Genomic DNA, 12673 nt, shown 5'->3' on the forward strand with positions numbered 1-12673 from the left:
AATTTCTATGTCTAGTGATCAGGAAGTCTAGCTGATAAGAGTGCTGGAAGGCCCGAATTATAATCCTGCTTCAGACACTAGCTCTGTAACCTTGCAAGTCTCCCCAGCTTCAGTATCTTCATCTGTCCAATGGGAATGAGAGAGCACATACCTTAAAGGTTCGTTTTGAAGATCACATGATATAAAGTATATCAAGTGCTTTGAAAACCTTAACATGCAATAGAAATGTCAGCTATGGTAACTGAAGCCAAGAGTAGACCTTCAAAGCCCAGGGAGGAAAGATCCCTGCTTCTCTAGTGACCCAGAATACTAGTAGAGGGAAAGAGATAATGGGTCAGAGAAAGAAACTGAACTTGGCCTCGGACAGGGGCTAGTAGCCATAGGATGAAATAGTAACAATGTTTTCTCATCCATAACATTGTGATTAAACTAATCTCAGAGGGGTCTTCAACTCTAGACATCTTTGACTCTAAGTCAAACTGGTAACATGCCTGTGGGCCAGTCTTCCCAAAATGCACTGTTTTTGCATTCTCCCTCAATGGCCCTCATCAAGCATGTGTGCTGGTCCTCCCTTAGGTGACTGCAGAGAAGCATTCTCCACTTTGGGAAACAGACTCCTTGCCTCCTAATGCAGGTCCCCTCTTGGGTCTGATCCATTTGTTTTCAGTTGGCCAGTTCCCAAAAAGAAGACTTTGGAGAGGAGTGAGAAGAGACTATGTCACCAATGGGATCTTCATAAAATGTTCAGTATTGGACACCATTATCAATCTGCTTCAGTAAGCATTTACAAAGCACTGGCCCAGAGAGGACCGAGTTCCACAATCCCAGCTGTTCCTTCCAGACCCTCACAGAGAGAAGATAGGAGAGAAGAGACAGACCCCCCCCACACACACACACGTAGAGTCAGGGTCTATAAACAGAAGGTGTGCCCAGTTGGATCTTTGCCTTTCAATCTTGAGAAGGAATCTGATTCCCAAAGTAGGAGCCCATAAGGCATGTACTTGGAATGCAATCCAAGGATGCCATCTTTCCTTCAGCCCCAAGAATCAATATTGTTACTAGCATAAATGGTATGCTGTGGTCCCTGGAAATGGTACTGGACTAAAGAATAAAGCCCTTCCAAGGATGCCTTTAAGGCGAATGCAATTTACTCAGGATCTAGGTGGGCTGAGCTGTCAATCAAACCATACCAAAGTCAGAGGATTTTATTGAGCAAGATGGCAGGAGCCACATCATTGCCCTTCAAAGCTTCCTTAGAATATCACTCCCCTCAAGGCATGTAGCTTTCCCTTTCCAAACTCCCCTCTCCCTTCATGGGAACATGTCCTCCTTGTCACAAGATGACCACTGGGGAAAAGGATAAAGTTCAAATACCCATGACTGGCTCCCTTTGTGGCCTGCTCTTCTCAGCAAACCATGATATTATTTCTAGGGCTATTTGGGCCTCGAGTTTTTAACAGGTGGGCACAATCCAATGCCTGGCTGCCTTATATTTCCCCCAGCAGTTCTAAGTTAGCCCCAAGCCTCTAGGCACTGCACTGTTACTGATTTCCAACATGACAGCACTCTGAAAGGTCACTGGCTCCCTGGATTGACTGCCTTTCTGCAGAACCAACAGCTCATTCCAAATCAATGAGCCTCCTATATGGAGAGGTACAAGTGTAAGCATGACAAGGTCATCAGTGGGTGGCATTTAGAGCAAGGCAGATTCAACTCAATATAGGGAGGAGCTCCAGACTAACTAGACCTATCCAAAAAAACAACTGAATGGGGAGCAGCTAGGTGGCTCAGTGGATTGAGAGCCAAGATCAGAGACAAGAGGTTTTAGATTTAAATCTGGTCTCAGATACTTCCTAACTCTGTGACCCTGGGCAAGTCACTTATCCTCCATCACCTAGTTCTTGCCATTATTCTGCTTTGGAACTAACACTTAGATTGATTCTAAGATGGAAGGTAAGGATTTTAAAAAGGTGGTGGTGGGGGAAGTTCTAGAATCCTTATGAAGAGGTGAGTTTCCCAACATTGAGAGTATCCAACCACAAGTTAAATGGACACGTTAAAAGAATGCTATAGAAGAGATTCCTGCATATGGTTGGACCAAATGACCCTGCCCAATCTGAGTTTTTGATTGCTGTGAGCAGCTTAACCCACAGCAGGACATTCCCTGATCTGCCCTGACCTATTTTTCTCTTGGTCTCTTAATAAGTAACAAAGTTCCCATAATATTATCAACTATTGATTGTTTACACTGTTGACAGGGCTATAATCTGGATAGTCCCCCAAACCCTGAAAAACCTTTCTACCTGACTTTGAAATGTGTCTGATGCGATTTAAAAGTATAACTTCCTTCCACAATTAGGCTAATATTCTGGTTAGTCTTTCAGACCCTCAGCTATATTCAAGAGGAGAGAGTTGGGGCATTTGAAGAATGGGGGAGGGCAGAGGATCCTGGCACTAACAGTGTACTGAAGATAAACCATGAAGCGGGTTTTCCATTTGCATATGAAGAACTGGTTATAGCTCTAAAAAGTGGACCTTAGAAATTGCAGGATCGCATATCGCTGAGGAAGGATCCCCCTTACAGCATCTGCAACAGATGAGAGGGAGAATGAGGCAACGAGGATGTCAGACTAGATGACTAGTTCAACCTTCTCATTTGGCAAATAATAACCAGGAGAACCCCGCAAGGAGATGTGATTGGCCCAAGATCACACAGTTGAGCAGCAGATCTGGGATTTGAACCCAGGTCTCCTGACTCCACATTAGCTGGGGCATGCCAGAGCCTTGTCCTCATGTCCCCTGAGGTGTTGTGTACTCTTACCTCTTTGGGATAAATCTTCCAAATAAAGTATCCTCCAGTTCACTCATGCAGCAAATATTTACCAAAGCCTATTGCATGCAGAGCCCGGTAGGTTCAGGAAGTAGAATGGAAATCGGTAGGTCCCCACGACGAGAACTGATTTGTTCAATTGTTCGTTCAATGACAGCCACTTGTCACATGCCTATTTTTCACAAAGCACCAGGCTAGATATTGTGAGAGTTAGAAGAGCAATTGTGGACTAGGCTTGCCTTCAAGGGACCTTCAATCTAATGGACAGAAAGTTCAGGGCGTGGCTAATGTCCTGATTCTTCATCCAGCCCCATCCCTGATCTCTTGGAATTCTCAGTAGCCTTCAGTCTGGGGGGAGGCTCTGCTCTTCAGCAGGTTTCTTTTATGAAGTTGTTTTTCCCACATTCATTTTGAGCTTGACAATTGGAGGCGTCTTCCCCTGGCTCTCAGATCCCAAGTCCTATTGGAAGGATGTAGATCCATGAAGGACATCAATTCAGGCAGCAAAAGGAGGCTGGGCTAGCCTCCAATGGAAGTGTGATTTGGTCATCTTTTTGTTCTTCCTTCTGAAGCATCCCCCACTCTAATTTCCACCCTACATCATCCTCTCTCCTGTGTTGCCCAGCAAAGGGCTGGCCATTCATTCAGAAACGAGAAACAAATGCTCTAGAGGGTCCAGGGGCAACCCTTGGCAGCAGAGGTGGAAGAAACATCCAGTTCCCTTTGCTCCCTGGCACCAAAGATGAAAGCAGACCGATACTGTAAATCCCAACCCCCAGAATACTCTTTTACATCAAGGATCCTCTCGTTTTTGCCCTTTTGTCTCCAGCATCTAGCACTTACACATGGTATTTAATACCTATGTTTACAAATGCCAGTTGAAGGAATGGTTCAATCCATTGTCAGCCATTGTAGCGTAGTAGCGTCTGCCATATGCAGGATGAATGCCAGGTAGTTAGGGAGGGAGGACACACTGGAGAAGGTGGCGCTTGAGCAGAGCCTTGGAGAGAGGGAGAAATTCTATGAGGCTTAAGGGAGAAGGGAATGCTCTCTAGGCATGAGAATGGCCTGGGGAAAGGTGTGGACACGGGAGATGGTGTACCCTGTGAGGAACAGTGAAAAGGCCAGTTTGCTAGGAGGGAAAGGAGACTGAATGAGGAGTGGCCTTGGACATTGGAGATCATGAAGGCCCTCAAGTAACGCCTCTGATGAGATGCTCCTCTAGCTCATCCCACTTCAATCATGGGTTGATGTTTTGTTTGTCAGAAGTGGAGGAGGAGGATGTCACTGGGATGGGACCACATGAGGAGGTTCACTCTTTTAGGAAGTCTACAGTATAGACACTTAGAAAAGGAAAACCTGGCCTTTGGCCTCATAACTTGAATATTGGAACACTTGAATGTGAGATGTGGGAGGACAAGGATACAGGTGCAGGTAGAACCTGCTGAATGCTCTTGGACAACTGTAAGTTTGGGTTCTAGAAGGACCTCAGAGTGACGTCACCTCATCTGATTCCCTCCTCATTGTACAGAGGATACAGCTGAGATCCAAGGAGGGAAATGATTTGCCGGGTTGCATAAGAAGAAATCAGCACGGCCAAGGTAGAGCTCAGCTATCAGACTCCAAATCTAACCCCCTCTTCCCTGTACCACACAACCTTCCATGGACCAGGAGTCTCAATCCACCTTTGTTATTGCTGGAAAAGGAACCTTTGAGATCATTGTGTTGAAGTGCCTTCAAAATCCAGGATAAAGAAAGACAGAGGGGCACTCCAATGGCACTGGTCTGGGTTCCCTCTGTAAAAAGTAGTAGGTAACAAGGCAGATAGGCCTTGTGGACTGAGAGCCAGGTCTAGAGATGGGAAGTCCTGGGTTCAAATATGGTCTCAAACATGTCCTAGCTGTGTGACCCTGAGCAAGTCACTTAACCCCTATTGCCTCTCCCTTACCATTCTTCTGCCTTGGAACCAAAACACAACATTGATTCCAAGATGGAAGAGGTAAAAGTTAAAAATAGTAGTAGGAAGATTGTAGGCAAATAACCCCCACAGCCACACCCAGGTACATTGAGAAATCCAGTAGCATGTAAGTTCCTCGAAGGTTAGAATGAGGATTTCCTTCTTCTTGTTTTTGTCCTCATATATCCAACATCTCGTGCAGTGATGTGCACCAAATAGGTCAATGTTTATCAGATCCACCAATGAAAAACCAAGGGATGGCCTAATGCTTTGTTCCCACTGAAAGCCCTGAATGACTGACTGCTCCAAAGCCATACCTCCAAGGAGGACTTCAATAGATTCTACCCAGTGGCTTTTGGGAATCTCTTTTCAATGGTACAGAAATCATGAAAGTTGAATGTGTTGGTCCCTATCAGAAAGAGTTGGCTTTTGGGAGAAACAATGGCAAGTGGGGCCCAAGTTATTGTGCAGTCCCCACTGCCTCACCTGTGTCTTTAGTGAAATCCTCTTCCCCCACCCTAGGAGGAGCAGCCAGGTTGTACAGTGGTTAGAGTACAGGTCTTGGAGTCAAGAAGACTTTATCTTCATGAATTCAAATCCAGCCTCAGATGCTTATTAGCTGTGTGGCTCTGGGTAAGAGGAAGCCCTGCCTCAATTTCCTTCAGTATTCATTGTGTGACTCCACAGTGGGTCAGCATAGCTCTCTTCTCTTGTAGAGTGAGGAGCACCTAGAGCCCGACGCCTTTCCTAGACATCTCCAAGCCAATAGGACCTTACATGCCCAAACAGGAGCATTTTGCCTTCTGCCCAGTCCCTGGACAAGTGATTCTTTCACATTGTAAATGAGGGATGGGCATCCATGGTCCAGAGCTGCCCTATTTGTTTCAGTTCAAGGAATCAAGCAATTTCAATCCATTAACAAATATTTAAGTGCCTACCATCTTGCAGACTCTGTGCTAGATCCCTGCCCTTGAGAAACTTTGATTCCTCATAAGAACACTTTAAATATTGGGTAATAATCATTTCCTTTCCCCAGAGTCAAGAAAGAGCATTTCCAAGGGTTCTTTAAATGCCTTCTCCATGCCAGACACCAAGCTAGGAACTGGAGACAGGAAGACAAAAACAAGACATTGCCCACCCTCGAGGAACTTCCATTCGACTGGAATGAGTGGTGCACCCAAAGGGAGAAGTAGGTTGGTGAAAAGAGGCCCATGACTAGAGTTCAAGTCCTGTGTGACTTTGAACCAGTTACTTAACATGGCTGGGCCTCCCTCCTCCTTGTAAAACAAGGGGTCAGACTTGGTGACACTTAAGGTTCCAGCCAAGACTAAATCGATGATTCTGCAATCACTTATCTTATACAAGATGATAGAAATGGCACAGTTTCCTTAAGGACACAGGCATACAGCCTACTGATGAGGTGGGAAAGAAGGTCCTTCCCCTTCCTGGCGCTCAGGCTCCTCATCTGTCAAAGAGGAGCCAGGCCTCAGGTCCTTCTCTGGGCCTCACTTCCCTCAGGGTCCCTCCTGGACCACGTCACTTGTCCTTCCCTCATCCCTCGCCGTCTTTATCCAGCATATGTCTTCCATGAGGTTTCTCTCTCTCATCTTAAGGATTGGAGCTCCTACTTCTGTCCCCTGGCCATTCTGGCCATTGAGCATCTTTAGAGAGGAAAACCCTCTCCTTCAAGGAAAAGCCCCAGGAAAGGGTCAGGCCTGGGAGTTTGAGGGTGGGAAAGAGGATGCTTATGGCCCATAACTGAATCTCTGCAGAACTTATGCAAGCCAAGCTCTCCTGATGGTCCAAGGCCCTTCCTACATGAGAGAAGTGACATGGAGGTGACAAGAGCTATGTCTCTGCTGCCCATCAATGCCCACATTGTTGTAGTTAACAATCTGCCAGTCTCAGCCCCTGGGGCCCCCAGAGAAAGGCAGTGCTGGCCTCAGTGTGGGGAAAGAAGGGTCAGAGGAGCACAGCTGTGGAAGGACAAAGAGCCATCCCTCCCTCCCTCCTTCTCCCCATCTGCCTGCACACACAGTAGTACTATGCTTGCCTTTCTAGACTCCAGAGTCCTAAATGGAGGGTGGCTAGAGGTATAGGTCATGCATCTTGGATTTAGAACTGGAAGGCCCCAAAGGGAGAGAACAGCTCCCCTGCTCCTTTCCAGGAGCTAACCATCAGGAAGCCCTGCCCTTAGGTCATGGGTCTGTGTAGCATATATAACTCTCTTCTCCCTCCAAGAATTTCCCTGGCTTTTAGTTGTTTTGCAGTCATGTCTGTCTCTTTGTAACCCCATTTAGGGTTTTCTTGGTAGATACTAGAGTGGTTCACCATTTCCTTCTTCAGCTTATTTTACAGATGAGGAAAATGAGGTAAACAGACTTGCCCAGGATCACACAGCTCATAAGTGTCTAAGGTTAGATTTGGAATCCAGAAGATAAATCTTCCTGACTCCAGAGCCAGAGCTCTAGCCAATGTGGCACCTTGCTGTCATTTTCCTGACTAGAGGGGAGAAAATCAAGGAGGTTGTTGCCCATTGTAAGATTGCCCAGGGCCCAAAGGGAAAACTTATTGATGAAGGAGCAGTAGAACTTGGGACCTTCCTTGTCCTTTCAAAGATGGCTTACTCCATTTCCATGGAGCCCTGTGGTCAAGAAGAACAAAGCAATCAAAAGATAGTGTTTCCTAGAAGAGAGCAGACTGGCCTCAGCCACACTTGACCCTGGGAGCAGCCAGTCTTCCCTTGGCCACTCAGGTGCTTTGTGATCCTGGGGAGGCCATTGAGTTCTCAGGACCCCAGGCAGCTCCTCGAGACTGAAATTAGAAAGCAGGGGATGCTGAGCAGAATCGATGGTGGTGGCTTCCTCAGTTGGGGAGGACTTCCCTATTCCAATAAAATGACAGGACTTGTTGAAAACAAAAGATAGTGACAGTAGGTGCCCATCCCAGCTCCAGATGGATGATGACAGCCTGAAGAAGAAGGGGGTGGCCAACCCTTTGTCCTCTGCCCTGGGCTTAGCTGTGGCATTTTGCCCAATTCTGGGTACCCCAGTTTAGAAAAAGGAGTATTGACAAACTGGAAGCACCTACAAGACAGCCAGGACAGCTAAGGGGCTAGAGAGCCTGCCATCTAAGGATGGGCATTTTTAGCTTAGAGAATAGAAGGCTGGTGAGGATGCATGATAGCCCCCGGGAATCAGGAGAAAGACCAGACTTGATCTCTGGACTCAGAGAACCAAACCAGGAGAAACAAGAAGAGAAGGTGCAGAGAGGTCGGGCTTGATGTCAGGAAAAGGGTAGCATGATAGAGATGTAGCCTCTCTGGAAAGTGACTAGAGTTCTCTTCTCTCTCCTTTTCCCCTAATTGCAATCTACTCTTGAAAAGCTCTATTAGTCATTTGTACTTTAGTGTGAATTGAAGTCCAGATATAACCTCTCCAGGGGCCTTTGGCTGCTAGTAACTAAAGAGCAGTCATGTAGAGGAGGGATTAGCCTTATTCTGCTTGGCCCCAGAGGCAGAACTAGGAATGTGGGGTGAAAATTGCAGAGAGGCAAACTTAGGGCTCAATGTCAGGGAAAACTTCCTCCCTGTGAGAGCCGAGTCTCTCCAAAGGGCCAGTGGGTTCTGAGGGTCTTCTAGCTGGGGATGTGATAAGGGAGACCCTTTATTTGTCATGGTATTGGATTTCATAACTTCTGAGGTGCCTTCCCTCCTGGGAAGTTCTGTTGATACTATTTTCAGTGCAGCCTCTGAAATACCATAGCTTGGAGTGAGAGGACCCAGATTCAAATCCAACCTCTGACACAACTACACTGACACTACAAACAAGGACTTTGGAATAGATGGCCTTTGATGACTCTTATAGCTCTTTAAGGTCTGGTGAGGTCACTTAACTTCTGACCTCAGTTTCCCTATCTGAAAAATGAAGAAGTTGTCCTTTGAGGTCCCTCCAGCTTGAGAGCTATGATATTTGTCCATGTATGGATCCCTTTTTCTCTCATTGGCTCATCCTTCCAGAGTTATAGAGTTCTTCACATCAGGCTTCCCATTGGGTGTCTGCATTAAAAAACTGATCCATAGCACTGAGGAGTGGGGGAATATCTGATGTTGTCTAAGCTGTGATACCAGAGTTGGGGGTTGGGGCAGGCAAGTGGAGAGCTTAGACTGGAGTGTGCAGTCCCCAGGTGGGGCAGGACAAACATCTGTCTGCCCCTCCCCAGGTGGGGGCAGGGCAAACATCTGTCTGCCCCTTCCCAGGTGGGGCAGGGCAAACATCTGTCTGCATTATACCATGGAATGTGGCTTTCATTTGCAGAGATGACGCTTCCTATCATCCCAGTGAGTGGAAGACATTTATGCACATAGTAGAGAGGGTTTTCCTGGAGTGGGGATGGCTTGGTACCAGTTCATTCATGCTCAGCTTCTATTAAAGGCCTGCTGTCTCCCAGGTCCGAGGCTAGGCACTGAGAAAAGGAAGACGAAAATGAAAACAGTCCTTGCCTTCAAGGAGTTTGAATTCTGTTGGGGAGGTGGGGCAGGGAGCAACGTGGACCTGTACAAAATGCATCCAAAGCAAATACACAAGAACAGTGCAGGCAGGAGTTGGGGAAAGCCCTCAAAAGAGGAACGGTCTTGGGGAGCAAGTGATGAGGTAACTGAGCTCTGAAAGGAGCTGGGGTTTCCAAAAAGGCAGCAATGAGAGGAGAATTGGAGCTTTCCAGGTATGGGGAATAGGTAGGCAAAGGTGGGGGGCAAGGGGAGAATGTTGTAGATAGATGAAGAACAAGTAAGCCAGGTGGCCTAGATCCATATTTACAGAGCTGAAAGGAACCTTAAAGGCCAAAGAATCCAACATCCTCATTTTACAGATGAGAGGGCTGAGACAGAAAGAGATTAAGTGACTTGCCCAGGTTCACACAGCTAGGAAATGTCTGAGTCAGGATTCAAACTCAGCCCTTCTGGTTCTTAGCACTCTGCTAAATGTAGGAGTCAGCTTGAGATGCTGGCCTCATCAAAATCCATGTCGACATCTAAGCAGACCTGGAGAGAAGCAGAAATTGAGTGTGTTCTTTTCTTCCTTCTCCCTCCTTTCAAGAACTGGGATTGTTTTATTCCACAAGCATCTGGTATTCCATCTGAGAAGTTTAGAACTTTAACAGACCCCAGGCCTTAGATTGGGGCTGGGGGTAGCAGAATGCCAGGAAAGATGCAGCCACCAGCAACCTAGATATAGAGAAAGGTGCCCAAGACCTTGGTTGTCACCCCTCCGCTGCCTCTCAGTTTGCTAGAAGACCTGAGCCTCTCCCTTCCCCCAGACTCTGTTCATCCCCAACCAGAAGGCCCAGGCTGAAAGATCTACTTGGAAATTCCTTTTCTCTCTCAGACTTTGTACAGGTCTCTGTCCTCCTTCCTTCAGGAGGTAGGCGGCTCTGGGCTGTGACCTCACCACTTCCTTCCTCCCTTCCTTCTTTCCTATTTTCCCTCCTCTCCCTCCTCCTCTCCTTCCCTCCCTCCATCCTTTCATCCTTCCTTCCTTCCTTCCTTCCTTCCTTCCTTCCTTCCTTCCTTCCTTCCTTCCTTCCTTTCTTCCCTCCTTCCTTCTTTCCTTCCCCTTTTCCCCTGTTTCCCTTCTTCCCTTCCTTCCTTCCTTTCCTTCCTTTCTGCCTTTCTTCTTTCTACCTCTCAGAACTCACTCTTTCTTCTTTGCTTCCTTCTCTTTGCCTTCCTTCCTGCATCTCTCCTCTGCAGCCTGTCCCAGAACTTCTCCCCTTTTCCCTCCTTTCCCCCTCTGGACTTCATCGACAGCAAGCCATCTCGCAACCTTTTATTGACTAGCTCTCCAGTCCTCTGTGGCCAGATGTCCTTTTTCTAGCTTCCATGATGACAATTCCTTTCCTTTCCCCTACCCAGGGGAGATGAAAGACTGAAAGGTACTGCCTGTGAGGGGTGGGGAGGGTCACTAAGTCACTGTCAAGTTCAAGTTCATACCACTGACCTGACTCCCTGGGACCTGACTAGCCTGTCTTTCCCACCTTAAGCAAGCACGGCTCAGTCCCTCTCTCACTCCCCCTCTGCCTTCTCATGCCCATCCTCATCCTCATCCTCCTTTTCCTCCTCCTCCTCCACCTCCTCCTCCGGCTGGCCTTGGCTGTCTTGCTTCCATTTTGCTTTGCAGCGCTGTTGTGGTGTGAGCAGTGAGCTGTGGTGATACCAACTGCCCATCAGCCTGCCATGTGCCTGGCAAGCCCCAGGGAGCAGCGGGGCACAGTGACCACTCTCCTCTGCCTCTCCCTCAGGGCCTTCGTGTACCTCAGCAATCTGCTCTACCCTGTGCCCCTGGTCCACCGCGTGGCCATCGTCAGTGAGAAGGGTGAAGTGAAGGGCTTCCTTCGCGTGGCTGTCCAGGCCATCTCAGGTAGGTGCCTGCTGGGTCACCCTCTGACCTTCCTCCAGCCCCAGGAAGCTCCACCCCCACCAGGAGTGCAGGGGAAGCTCTAGTCTTCCCAGAGGCTACTTTGGGAAAAGAGGATTTCCTTATATAGGCAACAGGACTTAGTGGGAACACCCCTGGATTTGTAGGAGTCAGAGTGCCTGGCAGAGGCTGTGGGGTTCTCCTTCACGGGGCACTGGAGCAGGACCTTGGAGAGGGCTGTAACCCATAATGTTACCGTATCTGTGGAAAACCCAGGCCCTAATACAAGATCTGGACTTTCCCCCCTACTTTATTTATTCTCTTTCATTCGTTCTTCTTTCATTGATTCTCCAATCCATTCAACAAGTATTTATCATTGATATCATTCATTCATTCATTTATTCAACAAGCACTTATCAAGTGTCTAAGAGGTACCACATCCTGTTCTGGGCTTCGAAAGAGGCTCTGAATTCTCACTCGGACCCTTGCTGCCCGTGTGACCTCAGAAAAGTTTCTCCCCCTCTGTGGACCTCAGTTTTTCAAACTAACTAGATGGTCTCTAAGGTCTCTTCAAGCTCTAAAGCTCACAATTCTAACTCTCCAAGATGGTAGCTGCTCCCACTGATGTATTGGTTTTCTCCATCCCTTCTTCCTCCCTCCATTAGCAATATACACAAGTCCTCCTGGGCTCCATCAATCAATCAATCAACAAGAATTTATTAAATGTGTACTAGGTGCCTGGTGTGCCTGGCATACCTTGTGAGCCTTGTGAAGCCAAAGGTCAAAATCAATCAGCAAGTACTTACAGCACCCACTACATACAAGACAGGGTGCTAGAGGATGCACAAAGAAGGAAACAAATTCTATTTTCAAGGAGCTTGCATTTTAATGGAGGAGACAAGTGTACAAATAAATCATCATCGCCCACAGCTTTGAGATGTGCAAAACTCTTTCCAAAGGATCCCTTTCCACCACCCTGAAAGGTAGATGCTGTCATTCTCCAACTATTTACAAATGAGGAAACTGAAGTGTAGAGTTTAAGTGACTTGGCCAAGGTCATATCCCTGGGAAGTGTCTGAGGCCAGATCTGAACCCAGGACCTCCCATCTCCAGATCCAGCACGCTATGTACTTGGTACCAACAAGAGTCCTCAGAGTCACTCAATCCAAGATATTTGGAGAGGGAGGATCAGGAAAGACTCCCTACAAGAGATGGTGTTTGAGAGGCATCTTAGAGCCCAAGAGGCTTGTGTGAGAGAAGTGCAAAGTATGTTGGGTGAGGGACTGGGGCAGGACTTTAGGATCTACTGATATTTCCCAAGGATGGGACAATTTACAAGGTGCTTCCCCTACCTGACTTCACTAGAAGCTCAGATCTTTCTTTATTGAAAACCCTTCGTGGAGGGGGTAGATGGGTGGCTCAGTGGATTGAGAGCCAGGTCTGGAGATGGGAGGTCCTGGGTTCAGATCTGGC

At 47.5% G+C, this 12673-nt stretch overlaps 1 protein-coding gene across 18 annotated transcripts in view; it reads left to right on the plus strand.

Moving 5' to 3' along the window:
- Positions 1 to 12673, plus strand: part of KIF1A (kinesin family member 1A) — a 185458-nt gene that overhangs the window by 103017 nt on the left and 69768 nt on the right. For all 18 annotated transcript variants that reach the window (XM_016425327.2, XM_056807410.1, XM_056807411.1 and 15 more), the window contains one exon: positions 11085 to 11203. In XM_016425327.2, coding sequence (XP_016280813.2) covers positions 11085 to 11203 — 119 coding nt within the window. The remainder of the gene's footprint in view (positions 1 to 11084; positions 11204 to 12673) is intronic.

The sequence above is a fragment of the Monodelphis domestica genome, chromosome 8, assembly GCF_027887165.1.
Source record: "Monodelphis domestica isolate mMonDom1 chromosome 8, mMonDom1.pri, whole genome shotgun sequence".
Classification (NCBI taxonomy): domain Eukaryota; kingdom Metazoa; phylum Chordata; class Mammalia; order Didelphimorphia; family Didelphidae; genus Monodelphis; species Monodelphis domestica.